Source organism: Podarcis filfolensis, assembly GCF_964270895.1.
Source record: "Podarcis filfolensis genome assembly, chromosome: 4".
Taxonomy (NCBI): Eukaryota; Metazoa; Chordata; class Lepidosauria; order Squamata; family Lacertidae; genus Podarcis; species Podarcis filfolensis.
This window is the reverse complement of record NC_139607.1, coordinates 59,867,583-59,888,012: the sequence shown is the minus strand read 5'-3', so window position 1 is coordinate 59,888,012 and position 20,430 is coordinate 59,867,583. Positions and strand designations below refer to the sequence as shown.

The following is a 20,430-nucleotide window of genomic DNA, read 5'->3' as shown; positions in this document are numbered from 1 at the left end:
TTTTAAAAAAAACTTTATAACTTTTTATCCATAATGCTATATAACATTTTGTGTTAAAATGACATTATGAGTTTTCATATCCAGTTCATTTTTTAAAAGATACAGTCAAACCTTGACTCCCAAACGCCTCCATTTTGGAACGTTTCGGCTCCCAAACGCCAAAAATCCATAAGTAAATGCTCTCGTTTTTCAAACGTTTTTTGGAAGCCGAACGTCCGACGCGGCTTCCACTTGAGTGCAGAAAGCTCTTACAGCCAATCGGAACCCACAGATGGGCTTCTGGAATGGATTATGTTCGACAACCAAGGTTTGACTGTACCTTGAATAAGAATACAACAATTTTTTGTAAACAATGGATTCATCAGTGGCTATAAGTCTTGATGGCTATATGCACCATCCAGATGAGGGGAATATTTATCTGAATATCAATTCCTAGGGAGGAACCAAACAGAAATTTTACTGGTTGTGGGCTTTCTGGAAGCATGTGGCTGACCACAGAAGAGAACAGGGTGCTAGAGTAGATCTTTGGCTTGATTCACCAGGCATATCATGTACCCTTCATTAAGGATAGGGTGAGCATTTGAAGCAGGGTGCCTGACTATGTGAGCACCGCTGCCCAAATTATAGCAAGTAGTTCAGCAGGGCACACCTCAAGTAATCCCCCTAAATTCTATTTGGTTCCACTCTATCTGTTAAGTCAACTACAGTGGTACCTCGGGTTACATACGTTTCAGGTTACAGACTCTGCTAACCCAGAAATAGTGCTTCAGGTTAAGAACTTTGCTTCAGGATGAGAACAGAAATTGTGCTCCCCCGGGGCGCAGCAGCAGCAGCAGGAGGCCCCATTAGCTAAAGTGGTGCTTCAGGTTAAGAACAGTTTCAGGTTAAGTACGGACCTCCAGAATGAATTAAGTACTTAACCCGAGGTACCACTGTACATTTGACAACACTGAATTCAGAATAGTGTTTCCTATAACAGTTTAAGAACCAATTAAAAAAAAGTCTGTATTCTAGTAATTAAGGAAGGTGATATTACTTTTCTACTTCAGTAGTCAACTATTTACAGTTTCTAAAAGAAATAAAAATCAGTTCAAGACTCAATAAAATAGGAAATTATAACTGAATATATGTTTTGTTAATCTGTAACCATTCTAACTATTTTTTTCACACACAGACGTCAGCCTGTGAGCCCTCCTCCGCCTCCAAGACCTATCTCTCCGCCACATACCTATGGTTACATTTCAGGACCTCTTGTATCAGACATGGATACTGATGCACCAGAAGAGGAGGATGAAGCAGACATGGAAGTGGCCAAGATGCAGAACAGAAGGCTTCTTTTGCGTGGTCTTGAACAGACGCCAGCCTCAAGTGTAGGAGATCTGGAGAGCTCTGTGACAGGTTCCATGATCAATGGATGGGGTTCAGCCTCAGAAGATGACAATATCTCAAGTGGACGGTCTAGTGTTAGCTCATCAGATGGATCCTTTTTTACAGATGCAGATTTTGCACAGGCTGTTGCTGCAGCAGCAGAATATGCTGGTCTCAAGGTAGCAAGGCGTCAAATGCAGGATGCTGTGGGAGGTGAGGCTTCTTCACTGCTATCATATATTTAATCAGGGATTCCCAGTTGATAAATGATTAGCTGTAATCCTAAGCAAATCCTTCTGAAATACTGTCCCTATGTGAATCCTGTGCACATGTCAAAGTTTCATATAGAGAGTAATAGAAATTCCCTTATAGTATATAGCCATCTCAGCAAAGCCCATCATGCTTGTGTGATTGTTTTAACTGTACTACACTTTCAGTTCAAATGAGTACTTTTCAAAAGTACACACTGCACAGATGATTTTCTCTTACAGAACTTAGCCAGGAGCCTAAGCTTAAACAACACCCCTCATCATTCCAACCCATGAAAACAGTGCAAACTTAAAATATATGTTCATAAAAGCAATAAATAGGCTGCAACAAACACAGCTAAAAATATTGTACCAAAATACACACACGCATACACACTGTGCAAACAATAAAAACAAAACAAGCTTATAATGGGAAGAGGACTAAATAAAAGACTAAGCAGCAAAGAACATGATTGCCCCCAACCCCAAAGGAAGTAAAGTAGGGAACAAGCGGAGAAAAACCTGTCTCCATCCAGGAGCAACATCACTGGTGCTATTCTACCCTATTTCTTAAGAACACAGAATGTTGCTTGCACAAAATGAGGCCACTGATCCATAATAATAATAATAATAATAATAATAATAATAATAATAATAATAAATTTTATTTATATCCCGCCCTCCCCAGCCGAAGCCGGGCTCAGGGCGGCTAACAACAATAAAACAGTACAAAAGTACAGCACAAACAACACTCTAAAATCATTCATTATAAAATTAATTAATTCAAGCCACTGGCAACCATTGGGCCAGAGCTCCGCGAAGATTGCCGAGGGAGGGAGTCAGGCTGTGCCCTGGCCAAAGGCCTGGTGGAACAGCTCTGTCTTGCAGGCCCTGCGAAAAGATGTCAAGTCCCGCAGGGCCCTAGTCTCTTGTGACAGAGTGTTCCACCAGATCGGAGCCACAGCCGAAAAAGCCCTGGCTCTAGTTGAGGCCAGCCTAACTTCTCTGTGGCCTGGGACCTTCAAGATGTTTTTATTTGAAGACCGTAAGTTTCTCTGTGGGGCATACCAGGAGAGGCGGTCCCGTAGGTACAAGGGTCCTAGGCCGTATAGGGCTTTAAAGGTTAAAACCAGCACCTTAAACCTGATCCTGTACTCCACCGGGAGCCAGTGCAGCTGGTATAGCACCGGGTGAATGTGATCTCGCAGCGAAGACCCCGTAAGGAGTCTCGCTGCAGCATTCTGCACCCGCTGGAGTTTCTGGGTCAGTCTCAAGGGCAGCCCCATGTAGAGCGAGTTACAATAATCCAGTCTGAAGGTGACCGTCGCGTTGATCACAGTGGCTAGGTCAGGCCGAGAGAGGTAAGGAGCCAACTGCTAAGCTTGAAAAATGCCGCCTTTGTTATAGCTGCAATCTGCGCCTCCATGGAAAGGGAGGTGTCGAAGATTACACCCAAACTACATCCATGTAGCTCAAGTACTGACTACAGTAACTGGCAGTAGCTTTCCAGGGTTTCAGATATTTGTATCTCAGATCTCTTGCATACAAAGTGGATGCTCCACTACCGATCTACAACCCCTCCCCAGAATGGTCCTTTATAAGGTATGAAATTCACTGTGCATCATAGTACTAAATGAGGAAGAACTACTACCGTATTTTTCGCCCTATAGGACGCATTTTTTCCACCCCAAAAATGAAGGGGAAATGTGTGTGCGTCCTATGGGGCGAATACAGGCTTTTGCTGAAGCCTGGAGAGCGAGAGGGGTCAGTGCGCACCGACCCCTCTCGGTCTCCAGGCTTCAGGAAGCTCTGCGCGACCCTCCGGAGCCCAGCGCGGCTGCCTGCCCTCCCGGACCTGCCTGCCCTCCCGGAGTCCGCGCAGCTCTGCGCAACCCTCTGGAGCCTGGCGCCAAGCTGCACCGGGCTCCGGAGGGTCGCGCAGAGCTGCCTGCCCTCCCGGGCTCCGCGCAACTCTGTGCGACCCTCTGGAGCCCGGCGCCAAGCCGTGCCGGGCTCCGGAGGGTTGCGCAGAGCTGCCTGCATTCCGAAGCCTCGGGCGCGCTGAAGCCTCGGGCGCCCTAAGCTTGCAGATAGGCTGTTCTGGGGGCTGGGGTCGGGGGAAGCTCGGGCTTCCCCCACGCCAGCCCTGTGCCTGGGGGGGAAATATTTTTTTCTTTATTCCCCCCCCCAAAAAACCTAGGTGCGTCCTATAGGGCGAAAAATACGGTAGTTTTACTCACCCACACTCACTCCACTCTTCCATAAGGAACGGCTTCTCCTTTCCCTTTAATAGAAGTGGTACCTCTATATTCTTGTGAACACAAGCCCTCGGGGGCCTCTTGTCAGCAACTCTATGCTTTATTGAGTTGATGTGGGGAATTGTTATGTGATCTCCATGATTTCAGTAAAACGAATTCACCAGGCAATCACACTTCCTAAGTGCTGTACATATATTAAGCAGTAAGACAGTCCTTGCCATCAGATTTGGAATCTAAGGGGTACAATGCAATAGGAATGGGGAGGAAAAAGAAAAGGAAACCATTGGAGCAACTGCTCCAGGATGAAGCCAGGTTGACCTCCTCTTCCCATGATGCCCTTGGGAGGCAGGTGGCAGAGCTTCCCAATGGCCCTAGGTCACCTGAATGATGTGAAAAGCTAGAACATTTCTTCCTTCAGCTCTGAACTCCTAGGTAACTGGCAGTTGGAGCACTTTCACACAGCAGTGGGGGATGCCAACCCCACTGCAGCTGTTATGGCTAATGATTGTGGCAAGGCTGGTCAAAAAGTATAGTATAGTGCATGTACTTTGCAGGGCATTTCTTTCTAAAGTAAGTAGTTACAGTGTTGGACTTGGACCATGTTACCCTTCTTGATCAGCCATTAAACTCAGGAAGTCACTTTCTCTTAGCCTAGTGGCTGGGGCAACCCAGTCAGATGGGTGGAGTACAAATTATTATTATTATTATTATTATTATTATTATTATTATTACTATTATTATTATTATTACCAACCTCATAGCTGAGGATAAAATGGTGGACCTCATAAGGGCCTCTATGAGACGATGATAATGATGACAATGACAATGAATTTAATTTATTAGTCACTTGCTATATAAAGATTCTCTTAAGCTACTTTAAAAAAGCTTTAAAAGCATAACACAAAATCAGAAGAAGAAAGAGCAACACATTACCATAAAAATCTATGGAAAAGATCCAGTAAAACTTTAGCAGTGGATCATGTCAATAAATAAACAATAAACAAGGCATGGCCTGGTGTATATAGTTTTAGATTTTTTAGGCTCTCCTTTGGAATCTAAGCAGTCTCCTCAATGGGATAGTCCCCAGTTGTGTTTTCTAATACTTAGCAAATAAAAAGAAAGAAAAAAGCTATGTGTAGTGAGGAAACCGCCTCCCATATTTTCCTTACTTGCTTCTAACCTTTTAAGCTGGAAACATCTAAACAACCTTTTCCCACACTATAAACAGTCATAGCATGTCTCGCCTATGTGAGTCCTCTGGTGTACAAAAGGGACACCTTCGTGTTGAAGCACAAGTGTAAATCTGCTATGGGTTACCTTGTGTGCCTCCTGCAAGTCTTTCCCCACACTCTGGTTTTCCCCCTGATTCTCTGGTGCCTTGTCAGGTCGCTTTTATCATGGAAGCAACTTAGAAGTGAAATAAAAATGTGATGAATCTAACCACCCACAAGAAAGAACATGCTACAGTATTTATAACTTTTTCTCTCTAGCTTTTTTCAATGGTAAAAACCACTGCATTTTTATTTTGTGCCAAAAAGTAAATACAATCTAAACTGTCTTAGCAATTCATAAACTATGGTAATTGTTGGTGACACTTTAAGTAGCAGCAGCAAAGAAATCCTAAGCCTTGGGACTTGATAACAAATATATCAACAAAAACTTCATTGGGGGGGGGGGCAACAATTTCAGTTGTTCCCTAGTGACAAGTACCAAAACTTAGGGTTGGTGAAGATCAGGTGGAAGAACCGGGCAGGCACAGGGAGGGTTTTCTTTAATGGTATATACATATATACAGGGTTCAGGGAATATGACAATTGTCCAAAATTAGGTGGCTTGAGAATGTTGTGAGTTATTATAATCTGATTTACCTTGCAGGGTTGTTGAAAGGACTGCAATCGATAATGCATGTGAAATCATTTGAACACTTGAAAATTATATATAAATGTTAAATAGTACAGTGATTATCTTGGTGCTGTTCCTATCAATTTAAATGTGTTTTGCTCTGTAAAAGTTCTGGATAAAAAAAAGCCTTGCATGTTTATATTAATGTGACATTGAATCTAAATAATGCTAATTATATACCTATATTTTTATTTACAGAATCGAAAGACTATTCTAGTTTCAGAGATAAAGTAACAAATTATAACATTGTGTGCCTCTTTGTTTCCAGGTCGTAGACATTACCATGCCTCGCACTGCCCCAGACCCACTAGCCCTGTCTCTACTGACAGCAACATGAGTGCTGCTGTAATTCAGAAGGTACGACCTGTCAAAAAGCAAAAGCACCAGCAAGGACATCTACGAAGAGAACTCTACACAGATGGTAAACACTATGTTCAGATGTGCACACTTCTAGTGCAAATACTGTATTTTTGCAAAGCTTACAGTGTTACATTAAGTGAAAGGTGGCTGGCATTTCCTGATGCTATAAATATTCAGCATAGTCTATCGTAAGCATCATTTCTGTTTTCAGTCTGTCCTGAAGTCTCCTGTACACACATACATTAAAAGTGCATTTGTTTTCTCTAATACCCTAATCAGCCATTAACTGTCACTATTTTTTTGAGAGAAGACTGCAAATGGGTACAATAGTGGAAAATAATACATGCATGAGATTAAAATCTTCATTAAAATAAATCCTCCGTAGTGTAATTTTTCCCATCACAGAAACAATTTAGCATTAAAATAGCAGGCAGCAAAATCGTTGAATTTTAATCCTAACCATAGTATTGTTCCAAGAGGTTACTTTGTGCACCAAAAGGCAGAATCTAATCATCTCCTCTCATGCCTTCACACACAATATCGACTCCTGCTGAAAAGGTAATGCTTGTATTCTCTGGGGAGTATAGAAGGATAATGCAAACATTGTGATGTTGTCTAGAGAGAGCCTTTAATGAAAATGCCTCAGGAGGGCCAGCTTTTATTAAACCACCACCTTTCAGTTTTATAAAACAACCAAAGGGCTTTGTTGGAAATTCATGTAAGATTTACCCATCTTGTCAAGTTTTCTAAATTCACTAAAGAGGAGGGGTTGCCAGCAGCAGTGGCATCATTCCCCCACCTCCTGCTTCTCAACAACAACAATCTGATTAGGACTTTCATTACCAGTCAGAAATTTTTCAAAGAGGGGCATCATTTGCCATTATCATATGAAAGCCTAATATTATAGATACTTATCGAGGGTTACAAGAAGGGGTTTTCAAGCCACTTCTCCCTGTGATTCCTGCCACTTGACAGAAAAATTTAATACAAAGCGCACAGCATGATGAGCAAAAGTAATTTTGCAATGAGTGGTTGTCCATGCTATTATCTGTACTTTATTCTGAGTATTTTCTCTACTAGCATCTATCTGATATTAGACTACATTAAATACTGGCATGACACAATGCACCTGGGCCTCTTGGCTTCTGCCCAGGCTCCTTTTGTCACTGAAACTGAATTGTCAGAATATTATCTGATTTCAAGAGGTTATTAAAGCAGTTTTGTGCATGCTTGTTTATTTGGAGGGGTTTTTTTTGTTTTGCTTTTTGGAAAGTGAGAAATGCATGGTATAAATCCCAGAACTATGCCACTAAGTTTATATTTATGGAACCCTTGTAATGGCTTTTTGTGAGAATTTATAGATGTCTTAACAGGTTTATTAGTTTTAAGTGGGAGCCCCTATGTGAAAAATTGAGTAAGCATCAAACCGTGATATGAAAACATCTGTGCTGGCTAGAATACCAGAAAGGAAATCTTGTCCAGAGCTTTATATAGTTATTTTGGTTTTGGGTTTTTTTCTAAAAGAATTAAATAACTGAGCTGCATTTGTTGGTAATTTTCTATTAAAAGTTTTTATACTATGCTAGTCTGCATAGCACTGTAATTTACAAAATTGCAGCTGTTCTGATAAACTTAATCAGTATGTAGTTTGTGTTCTCGTGCATGTGCTTATTTTAGCACATTTTATAATTAGACATGAATTTCCTTGAACCTGTGTGCGATAAGGTGGTCCAGAATATGTAAGCCATGTAGCAACAGGAAGTTATTCTCTGATAATTGAAATAGTAATAAAAACTGGCTATTTGATTATTTTTCGATAGAGTATCTATCACACTGTAAAGCAGACAGCAAGTGCATTAAAGTAATACCTGTGTTCAACAGGGTATGGCATCATATAACTAATTCCCTCCCTTAAGCGGGAAACAGTAAAGCAGACATGTTTGAAACATTTGACCTTTACTAGTTACCCAAGAGTTTCTTGTATTTGATGACATGCTGAGATTTATTTCTTTTCAGAATAAGAGCAGTGCTTTAAAAAAAACTTCTATTCAACAATGAATGCAGTAATCTACAGGAAAGCAAAAGTGTTTGCTACAGACCAGCCTTTTGATGATAATAATACTTTTGATGGAGGATACTGATTACTTCATCATATTAACTTGTGTATTTAACCAAAGTTTAGCAAACATTTTCTTTATTTTTCATTCACTTTACTGGTCCAGCTCAAGCTTTTCTGATGCTTGAATTGGAGCCCAAATGACATTTTCCACTTGCCAACCCCCACTAGGGCCAATACTGGGAGGGGGGGAATCCTATCTCTCCCCCCCCCTCCAATGGTGCCAACTAAAGCAAGTAGCTTCATTTTATTACATTGTGGGGCCAACACTGTCACTAAAATTGGCTAAAATTTCTACGTTTAGCAATATACTTCCAGTCCTACATGGATGTTCTTTTTCAGAGGGTGATGCTTGGGGAGTGGTGTTTGGCCCAGGGAGCCTTCAATGTGGGCTTCTGCAGGTTTCCATTTTATTCCCATGCTGTTTGACATCTGCAAGAAACCACAGAGTGGGCTCATGTGGAATTTTGTTCTCAGCAATATGCTCCTTTACATCTGCAGATGTGGGCAATGGATATGCTGGACTGCTGTCTTACTTCAGTAATGGACTGGATGACAGCCAATAAGATCAATCCTGATACGGCTGAGGCACTCTTAGTGGGTGGTTCCTTAGACCAGATGGATGGGAGGTGGCCTGCTCTTGAGAAAGTTATACTCTCACTGAAGGAGCAGCTCCATAGCTTCATGATGATGATATAATAATTTATTATTTATACCCCGCCCATCCTGCTGGGTTTCCCCAGCCATTCTGAGGGGTTCCCAACAGATTAAAAACAGAATAAAACATCAAACATTAAAAAATTCCCTAAACAGGGTTGCCTTCAGATGTCTTCTAAAAGTCAGATGGCTGTTTATTATTGACATTGATGGGAGGGCGTTCCACAGGGCAGGCGCCACTACTGAGAAGGCCCTCTGCCTGGTTCCCTGTAACCTCACATGTTGCAGTTGGGGCATGGGTTTTGCTTAAAATATTGTAAGTCACTTTGAGTTGCCATGGCAAAAAGTGACCAATAAATAATGACAATAATAAATGTTTCTTCTTGCTATTGTACAAGTTTTATTTAATAGTGGTTTGTGGAAGACTGGGGGCCCACAAGTGGTATTAACTTTTCTGAATTTAGTTTATACTCTTAGGCATACTCAATATATTTGATGCTTCATTGAACAATTTACTTGCGTCATTTACCTTTATAGGAAGTTACATTGAGATTTTGTAACTAGAAAAGAAATTAAAAGCTCTTTTGACACTGGGAATGATGGGAATTGACTACAAGCCCCAGCATCATTATTACCCTGGCAGGAACATATTCTACACACATGATTTTCCAAGGGACAGTGAAGCACACAGGACCTCTTCTACTTGCTACTACCTTCACTTTTCCTCAAAGCTTTCCTCGCCTTGGTGGGAGGAAGGTAGCAAAGGGATGGCCTGTAATTATTCCTAAGTGTTAGCCAGTAATGTTCACAGCGCATGATTAGTTTTCATTTCATGACTTTTGTGCTTGCCCATCACTAATTCTGTGTGGCTGGATGTTGTGTCAGTTGCTGGGCTAATTTATTTTTTATGGTTTTTTATTATTTCAAAGGCCACAAAAGGTCAGCATTTTTGTGCTTATTCACAGCTATTGTTCCTCAAAAGGCTGCCCCTTCAGTGATTTTTAAAAATTATTGCTATGTGTTCCCAATGAGTTCAAGCGAGCCTGATGTTACCACAAGCCGATATAACCAATCAGATTTGGCTACATGGTGAAGTCAATGAATGTATATAAAGGCACATTACACACACTTCATTGTTTCACCTTGTTGCTGAGCAGAATGGAACAAACACCTGGATTTTAAAAAGCTTTTACTGCTGCACAACAGTCTCTTCTGTTTAGTATTCCATTCTGTTTAGTATTCCATAATATACCTCCAACATTTTCATTAATTGTTGCAAAATACTGCACACACACACACACACACACACACACACACACGACACTTTCTGAGGGGGTAATAAAATATTGAAAATGAAGAAATTCATATGGTTCAGCTCAACAAAATTTACATGTTGGATTCTCATTTGGTAAAAACCCCTTCAAATTTTTATTTAGAAGTTAAAGACAACCAGCTGGCTTCCCTTTTCTTAAGGAAACTGGTGGAAACTTACCAACAGACACAAATTTGTTAATTGAGAATGGCAGATCCCATGGAATATTTGAAAAAGCCATCATAAGCTTAAGTCTTTGAACTAGGGTTGTTTGGATTTTATTCTATCACTAAATGCAAGCTCTCACAAGGTCAAACACTGAGGTAAAGTGTAATTATTTTTATGGGAACTGCAGTCTTCAAAATTTTCTAAGGACGGAAATTGTTACAGCATTTTTTAAAATTTACTTATTGTTTTTAGCAAAATTAATATACCATTTGGTGATGAAATGGCTCAGGTGGCTGATGGGGGGAAGCTCAGGAACCCTATGCCCTCCACTCCAAGGAATCAGGGTCCAAGAAGAGGTCTGATGCCCAGACAAGGGCTGATGGGCCATAGCACTCCACCTAAAATTGTGATCTTGGATGGTTGCCCTGATTTGCTGTATAACAGGCTTCCTCAACCTCGGCCCTCCAGATGTTTTGAGACTACAGTTCCCATTATCCCTGACCACTGGTCCTGCTAGCCAGGGATCATGGGAGTTGTAGGCCAAAAACATCTGGAGAGCCAAGGTTGAGGAAGCCAACTGTATACCATAAGGTGATCCATAACCCAGAATCCACCCTGCCAAACAATCAACCAGTAGCCGGGTTGGTTGAGTCAGGATTCACTCCCAATGCCCATGCCAAAATCTACTGACATCTGTTATCAAAAGGTTGTGGCCTGTTCAAATCCCAAGAGGGTGTCCTATGATTATTATATCTGTGTCTTGGCCTCTCTGCTGGCCATGGGCTCAATGTGCCTGGGCCCACAACTTTTGGGCTGAGCAAAAACTTTATTACTTATTTTTTAGCAAAATTTATATACTGCTTGACTGCAACAGAACCTCTATGTGATTTACAAGAAATATTAAAATAATGACTAAAATAGTTAAAAATGAGTTATTAAAACATTTTAGAAACAATTGAAAAGAGAAGGAAACTAAAAGGAGAATAAAACATGTCAACATCTATGTGTTGGATATGCTTGCCTTAACAAAAATGTTTCAAACAGACACCAAAAATAATACAGTTGGTTACTATACAGGCAGAAATAGCCTTCATGGGTTTTGGATTGACACATTTTTACTGATTCAAGGGATTTGTGATCTATATATTTATATATAGATCTATATGTACTACTGTATCTTAAAAAATATATCACAGCAGTTTACAACAATATAAAAATATAAAACAAGACAATAAAATAATGGAAAATTACAAATCTGCAATATCTTTACATGTAAAGTACACTCAGCTAAGAAATTCAAACTGTTTTAGAAGTGGAAATAATGTATAACAATATACAACATTCCAGTTTTAGACTGAAAATATATCTTATATGAAACTATTTTAATTTTCTTTGACTCTTACACTTGGAATTATTTCACATATCTATTTGCATTTTCCTCTTTCAATTTTAAACTGCCGGCTGGGTTGATTTTTCCTCCCCCAAAATTATTTTTCCCATGGTTCCTATAGCCTCTCATTTAAAGTGTTGAAAATTCACGTAAGGAAGATTTTCCCTGTAGGATATGCTATAAAATAGCATCGGTTAATTGTTTTTCTTTAAGCGGGCAACAATGCAGCAGCTATATGCAGACATGTATAAATGAAATAGTTGAGCACAGCTGACCTTTTCTAGTTACCTCTGGGTTCCATATATTGGTTTGATGTCACTGTGTGATTTATTTTTTATTTCTCACCATGGAGGCCTCCATTTTCTTTTTTAATAAGTAAGTGTGCCAGTTTGCAGCAGACAAGGCAGATTGATTCTGGATTTTCTCTGTGATTTGAGCTGTTAAATAAATACTGCAGGGGTGAAATAGCGTTGACCTCTGAAAAGTTTCCTTTTTTGATTTGAAGGATTCCTCTCAGCAAGGAATGGTTGGTTGTAATGAAAGTTTTTCTACCTTCTCTGCAGGTTGTGATAAAGCTTTCTCTAAAGAGCATATCACTTTGTGGTGGTCATTACTGGCATACATCAAATTGTATTTTTAACTAATAAAATTGCTACTAGGCCACTTTCTCTTTAAATACTATCAGCGTTCTGTTTAATCACTGGTGTCACAATATACCCCTGGTTATACATTAAATTGAAGAGTTGGAGATTGCCTAATTTTTAAATGCCTGTCCTTATTACTGTTACATGGGCTATCTTCAACCACATTTTATTATCAGTAGTCTTTCTTCTTGGTCAACATTAGTTCCTTAAAAAAGTCAACATTAGTTCCTTAAAAAGGAGCCATAATTATGGGGACATCTGGGTGTCCTTACTGACTTCCTATGTGATTCTATGGTTTCTGTTCATTGGAAAAGTAGGTAATATGCATGTACAGAACAATGTGCGCTTGGTCTTCCTCTATTAAAATGAATTAGCAAGGTCTTGCCTGCCCAAGAAGCTTTTTGCAAGGTTGGGCACTTCTTGTTTTTCTGTCTCCAGCCTATTAAGTAGACTCTTGTGCAATCAGACACTAATGTATTTAAAATATATTCAGAATTTTGTAAGAGCTAAGCATTTGAGAGATGGGTGCATCCCTTGGGATTTATGAACAAAATGATGAATTGCATCCAGTGGCATCTCTCCACTGATGGAAGGCACTTTGATTCAGTAGGGCCTCCATCAGCAGTACAGGGAGATAGGTGCCTTTTACCAATTCCCCCTTCAGCACTCAGTGTTTCTCCTAGCCTGCTCCAAAGGTTTGTAGGATCCTTTGAAACAGAGGGTGTGGGGAATCAGCAAAATTTGTCTCCATCTGAACTCTGCTGATGGAACCTTCCATGGGATCAAGCCAGAGGACATCACTGGATACAGTTTGATAGCTCTATTAAACAATAACATCTAAAATTAAAGATAGCTATCCAGTGAAATTTTAAGATAGCTCAAGTTCCAGCAAAATCTGTAGGACTATATTATACCACAGTAACACGTTAACCAGCTAAGACTCAGGGCCTATCTTTAACCCAAATCTCTAGAACTGGCACTACTCTTGATTTGCTTACAGAATGTTTGTCTTTCTTATTTTCTCCATAACTCCAAAAAGAAAGAGCACTTGTGTTTTTCATAATTGTATAAAGAGTCATTTTGGACGGGGCAATTGCTGTGTAAGGCTGAGTAAAGCTACTTCGAAGGTCCTTCTACATAATTATTAACCTATGAAAATGTCTTATGGCCCCTTAAAGGCTAACACATTTATTCTGGCATAAGCTATTGTGGAGTAGAATGCCACATACCGTATTTTTCGCCCTATAGGACGCACCGGCCCATAGGACGCACCTAGATTTGGGGAGGGGGAATAAAGGGGGGGAATTATTTCCACCCACCCACCCAGGCGCGGGGCTGGGGTGGGGGAAGCCTGAGCTTCCCCCGACCCTAGCCCCCAGAACAGGAGCCAGAGCAATGCTGAAGCTGAGCGCAGCTTCGGCATCGCTTTGGGAGCTTGCACAACCTTTGGGGGGGTTGCGCGGAGCTGCGCCGAGCCCGGGAGCGCAGGCAGCTCTGCACAACCTTCGGGAGCCCGGCGCGGCTTTGCGCCGGGCTCCCTAGGGCTGCACAGAGCTTTCTGAAGCCTGAAGAGGGAGAGGGGTCGGTGCGCACCGACCCCTATCGCTCACCAGGCTTCAGCAAAAGCCTGTATTCGCCCATAGGACACACACACATTTCCCCTTCATTTTTGGAGGGGAAAAGGTGCGTCCTGTAGGGTGAAAAATACGGTACTTAACACAGCTATGTCTCTGGAAGTAAAGAACTCTTCACACAATCATCATCTTTCCAGTCACTTAATTCTTACTCATTTTAATCAACAAAATCACAGGTATCACTGAGCAGGATGGGGTGTTATCTCCTCCAGGAAAGTTAGGACTCCAAACTGGCCCGGTTTTTACCTAGCTCAACTACAGTTTGGAGAATAATTATTTTTAAACTTCTAAATATTGGAATAGTTGCTTGCCATAATATAAAGTGTGTGTATGTATATAGCAAGGGACGCGGGTGACACTGTGGTCTAAACCACAGAGCCTAGGGCTTGCCAATTGGAAGGTCAGCGGTTTGAATCCCCGCAACGGGGTGAGCTCCCGTTGTTTGGTCCCAGCTCCTGCCCACCTAGCAGTTGAAAAGCACGTCAAGTGCAAGTAGATAAATAGGTACCACTCCGGCGAGAAGGTAAATGGCGTTTCCATGCGCTGCTCTGGTTCGCCAGAAGCGGCTTAGTCATGCTGGCCACATGACCCGGAAGCTGTCTGCGGACAAACACCGGCTCCCTAGCCTATAGAGCGAGATGAGCGCGCAACCCCAGAGTCGTCCGTGACTGGACCTAACGGTCAGGGGTACCTTTAAATTTACCTATGTATATAGCAGGCTTACAGTTCCAGCCTCTTTCAGCAGGAATTAAAATATTTTAAATGCAAACTATGTCTTCCACTGGAACTACTCCTATGGCACAGACACTTTTAAAAAGTATTGCAAGTTTTTCTCTAAAAGGCTACTGGGCGTTTGCAAGGGCAGTACGACAGTAAACCATTGTAACAAGAGGGTACAAGGACAGAAACCACCAATAGTTTGTAGGAGTGGGTGTCTCGCTTTTGCTCTCTACATCTATATTATGGATCAGTAAACAATAGTTTCCACGTTAAGCACAATTATATAGAGTGTGTGTTTGTGCGCGCGCACACACACACAAACATACCCACCATATAATTGTTTAAAACAATTGTTTAAATGGTTTACAGTTTTTGAAAGTTTTAGTGCTGATCCTCAAGATCTGTTTGCATCATATCAATGCTTCCAATAACAAAAAGCCAGGCTCATTTTTTTCTCATCAGCTGTATAATAAACTTTTATTCATATGTAAAATAAAGTGGAGAACTGTTCTTTCTACTAATAAATGCCCTATAGACACTGTTGCTGTGGAGAAATTGTCACAGGTTTATTAGAATTGTTTCCTGTTATTTCATTGCCCTTTTTTATATTTCTTGGTACATTCATAGCCAAACTATATCTGTGTTCTTTTAATTTTAATCTCTACAGTAGTGTTCACTGGCTCTCTTCCCCCTTTGTGCATGTTGGCTGACAGGAAATACCTGACAGACCCATTAAATGGAAGGCACAGCTGCTCTGAGATTTATAAAGCATTGTTATTTCCTTTTTGGGACACATTTATTGCAAACTGCAGGAGCAGGGATTTTAAAATTTCACTCTTCCTCATTGTGCAATAGATGCACTTGGGATGAATGCTTTACAAGCACATGACTATTATTTACACCTCTCATGGACCCATTTTCCACAGCCTGCTCCTTTTGATGTATACCTGTCATTGGCAACCAGTGCTCTTGATGCAAAGCAGCCTTGTATCTTACTTTCCTCAAGTGGGCTTTGAAGCCTTTCTGTACTTTTATGATACTGATGTGTGCTATTATGCATCACTTAACAGCATTTTTATTTTTAAGCTGTTAATTGTTAATGAAGGAACAGAAATAGCATGAAGAACACATAGCTGTTTAAAAAAAAAGTCTGTTTTCTAAAAAAAAAAATTGTTCTTTATATTCGAAAGCTATATAAAAAGGAACATTGTTAGGTTCTTTTAAGCTTCAGTGCTCCACTTTTCATTCCCTGCCTTAAGTGTCACATTTGTCTGCTTCTGAATGCCATATATCTTTTTTGCCAAGTTTATATCCAACATACAGACCTACAATCAAGACATTTTCCCTATTTCAATGAATACTATTTTAAAGTAATATTTGCACCCAGGAAAGCCCTTGGCTTATATTGCCATGTTTCATACAATGAAATAACTATCCATTTTTATCAATATTTCAATATGTTTTTACATTTTGCTTTATATAAACCAGTTCAAGCCCCGAAACCATCTGAAGCACGGATAGGGGCTTACAATGACGGTTGAGCTCCATATCCTTTTTCTTTCACACCCCCACCCCTTTTCTAACTTTAAAAAACTATAAACCCATACAAAGATGTCAATAAAATTGTTAACATGATAGTTAATAAAAAGTAACATTAAGTAATCCCAGAAGAAGAATTATAAAATCTCTTTGATGACTTTACATTAACAAGAACATTCTGTTATTTGTTTTACCCATGTATTCAGGAACATGTAACTATAATTGTGCGAGGTTGGAGAGCAGAGCCACACTCGCTCCCTTCCCAGTACTATTCACACATTCTAGGCATCTCTGCAGCCATCCTGAAACACATGCAGAGGCTGTCCCTATGAGCAGAACTCTGTGCATGCTGTTGTCACTAGATTGATTTGGAAGCCCCCCTCCCGCCCCCCACTAACTTAGGGGTCTATTTTCTCAAGATTTTTTTGTACTTCTGCAAGCCTTGCATTTCCCCAAGCCTGCTCCGGTATATGAATACAGCGGTACCTTGGGATGCGAACGGGATCCGTTCCGGAGCCCTGTTCGCATCCTGAACAGAACATAAGATGCGACTGCACGCGTCGCGTTTCGCTTTCGCACGTGGCGACATTTTGACCATCTGCGCATGTGTGAGCGGCGAAACTCAGAAGTAACATGCTCCGTTACTTCCGGGTCGCCGCAGAGCACAACCCGAAAATACTTATCCTGAAGCGTATTTATCCCGAGGTATGACTGTAGTGCTTTTTAGCTACATAAGGATCTGAACTTACCAAATGTTTATGGCATTTAACTTTTCTTGGTAATTTCCTAACGCAGAGAGATAAAATTATTCTTAGTATTTCTACACATTTTGGAAGCTAAGAAACATGAAGTTGATTTAAATGATTTAAAAAATAATAATTTCAGCTATTTTCTCTTTTCACCCTTTTGTAGACCTACCACCGCCACCAATACCGCCACCTGCTATAAAATCTCCCACTGCTCAGTCCAAATCTCAACTGGAGGTACGGTCCGTCATGTTGCCAAAGTTGTCCTCTATAGACCCAAGAACAGAAAGGGCAGTGGAAAGAAAAGGGCCGGGCTATAAGGGGAAAGAAGGAGCTGATGGCCGTCAGCATTCTGACATGCGGACAAGTTCAGGGGAGCGCCGAGAGTCACAGGAACAGCAATGTGAAGGCAAACCGCGAGGAAACAAAGCAGCAAGGCGAGATGGCACACCAGCAAAAACACATATTCTCCAAGGTGACTTGATACACTGGGCAAATGCTAAAAGCTTTTCCTGCAATAATGAAGTTGTCTCCGCTTAGTCACCCAACTAGATTCCCCACTGAAATGAAAGCTTAGAAGAACTCTCTCTTTGTAATATAGGCACCTCCTGAAATTTAATAATATAAAACAAAACAAACAAAAAGGTAGAGCACCAAACTTTGCAGCTAGGAAATGTGAAGGAGAAAACCATAAACAAATAAAAACCTTTAGAAATCTGATGTCTCCTATTCATCCAAACAGCACTGTATCCTGGCATCTCATGGGTTACGGTAACCCCTGAAAAGTAATTTTCCTTGCATCTTAATCACTTACTTTCTGTCAGAAACTGAAGTGATTAGCTGTTTTCCTTCAGATTCCTAAAAGGAAAAGGTACGGCAAAGCCAACTCAATCCTTTCTAAAAATGTGAAGAGCATGATAACAAAAGAAAGGTAGTTTGGTTTCTGGATACTTAACTACAAACATCCAGCTAGAACGTGTTACAAAAGCCATAAATGACTCATACCAGACAAACATAATATATTTTTATGGCAGCCAGTAAGGCCTGATTGAAGAATGTGCATGAAGGTATCTATATAATAAGCCTTTTTAAAAGCTGTCATCAAATAAGCAAACGAGTCCTGATACTATCTAACCGGGGCACAAAACTACGAAATAGAAATTGGGTAGTAAATTGGTTAAGTGGGCACAAAAGCAAGAGGTCTGTAAATGACAATGGGTCACAATAAAGTGAAGTCATTAGCAAGATACACCAAGAATGGTGCTGCAATTGTTGTTTTTCAATTTATATATCAATGGCATAAAAGCCCATGGCAAAGCTTGGTGGTGAAATTGGAAACACTGTTAATGTTTAAGTACGGTAATTTTTCACTTAAAAAACAGTGTTGACCTAGGCTTGTGTGTAATTTGTTAAATTCTGCTTTATCATTTAACTATGAGTTTGACCAAACTGTGGGAGGCAGTGGAAGACAGGAGTGCCTGGCGTGCTCTGGTCCATGGGGTCACGAAGAATCAGACACGACTAAACAACAATCATTTAACTTCACTGTCACACAGAACAGTTCATTTTCAGCTTCTTTGAAGCATGGTGTCACAGTATACCTGAAAGTGATCACTACAGCCCTTGCAGATTATCCCACACGCAGTGAGGAAGGGCTCACGATCATGCCAACTAGCCTTGCTTCCTTTAGCAACTGGATGTCTGGCAGTAGTGTGCAAAACTCCTGCATTCAGCAGCCCCAGGAAATCAGGGCTCCAAACTGCCCTACGTATGTATAGCTGTACTGTAGACACACATAACCCCTTTCACGCTAACACTGAATACATGGCTGCCAACAATGTGTGGACAGAAGGTGCGTTGGGGAAATGACTTATTCTGACCTCTTCTTGCTCAACACCTTTTTTAGTCCACTATCCTCCCTTATCTCAATCTTCCACCACCATGCCCAGAGTCTCACTGATATTATATACCATCATTCTGGCTGTGTTTCCGTAGACATTTGTATATAAGTGCGCTTGAAAACATAGCACAGGGTGTATCCTTGCAAAATGAGAACAGCTAGGTGTTGGTTTTCAAGATCCTCCATTATCACACAGTTGTATGTGCATGTAGGTAGCTCCGCCCTTTCCCATTCACCCCAATGTATGCATTCATTCTTGGTCAACTTGTTTTCCAGCAGTGTTGTACATAGTAGCTGCTCATGTTGAAAAGCATTCAGGCCAGCATCTTCTCTTAGCTTGTTATTTTGCCCACTTCTATTCTGAGAGAGAAACATTTGGGAGCTTTTGAGTCATGGAAGAGGTCGCAGCGAGTTCTGCCTAAAAAGAAGCCTATTCCTTTCCTTCCATTCATCTTTTTATAATAGCAACTCTTCCAGTGTACATCTGGAGAAGAGAGCAGAGAGATGTGCAGGCACATAGAATGTGTTGGGAGACAGACAAGTGTAATCAACTGCAATTTATATTTGCTATTTCCATTGCTCCAATGCTAAAACAATCACTTAAGTACAAATGCAGAACTAAAAGACATTGTGTGTTTCAAAAGGCATTTTTGTCTATGGTAATATTAACACATGTATAATTCTCTCCTTAGAGGATATTCTGCCATATTGTAGACCTACATTTCCAACATCAAACAACACTAGAGATCCTAGTTCCTCAAGTTCTATGTCATCCAGAGGATCAGGAAGTAGACAAAGGGCAGAACAAGCAAATCTAGGTCGAAGAAATGTGGCAGAAATGCAGGTATTTGGAACATATGAGCAAGGAGAGGATGAAGAAGAATTACAGGTAATATGTGTTTCTGATAGTCACTAGGGGGGAATCTTTTGTGAAAATACAAATGCTTATTCCTCAAAGCTAGTTTTCTTTTATCCCTTAATTGGTTACTCTACAGAGACTTTAGATTTTTGGTCTCATCAGGTAAGTATAATCCCAATTGGAGCACTGTTTCATATCTATTTAATCTCTAAACCACTAATCTATGAGCGCCACAGAAATTTTAAGTTCTTAACTTTCGTTATAATTTTTTGTTACTAATTATATTTAATATAAGGCACAATACAAAATTAATGCTGAACACAGCTTATCTCAGTAATTGTGCATGAAAATACTATATGATATCTTATTATAGAAATGAGGCAACAAAATATGAAATTCAAAGCATTATACTATAGCAATATTATGATGGAAAGATGTACAGTGGTACCTCTGGTTGAGGACAGGATTCGTTCTGGAGCTGCAGTCGGAACCTGAGGTTTCCGCAACCGGAGGGACCGCTTCTACGCACACACGCACGGCGGTAGAGCACATCTGCGCGTGGCAAAAACCTCGAAATATACTTCCAGGTTTGCCGCTTACGTATCCCGA

General features: G+C 40.7%; 1 protein-coding gene and 1 long non-coding RNA gene across 8 annotated transcripts in view; one reads left to right on the top strand and one right to left on the bottom strand.

Annotated features, from left to right (window-relative positions):
• LOC310761622 overlaps positions 1–20,430 on the bottom strand; it is a 140,307-nt gene that overhangs the window by 82,902 nt on the left and 36,975 nt on the right. The gene's annotated exons all lie outside the window — the stretch shown is intronic.
• ROBO1 (roundabout guidance receptor 1) overlaps positions 1–20,430 on the top strand; it is a 573,037-nt gene that overhangs the window by 550,697 nt on the left and 1,910 nt on the right. For all 4 annotated transcript variants that reach the window (XM_083611370.1, XM_083611369.1, XM_083611372.1 and 1 more), the window contains 4 exons: positions 1,175–1,581; positions 6,045–6,197; positions 17,229–17,537; positions 19,655–19,851. In XM_083611370.1, the coding sequence (XP_083467496.1) occupies positions 1,175–1,581; positions 6,045–6,197; positions 17,229–17,537; positions 19,655–19,851 (1,066 nt within the window). The remainder of the gene's footprint in view (positions 1–1,174; positions 1,582–6,044; positions 6,198–17,228; positions 17,538–19,654; positions 19,852–20,430) is intronic.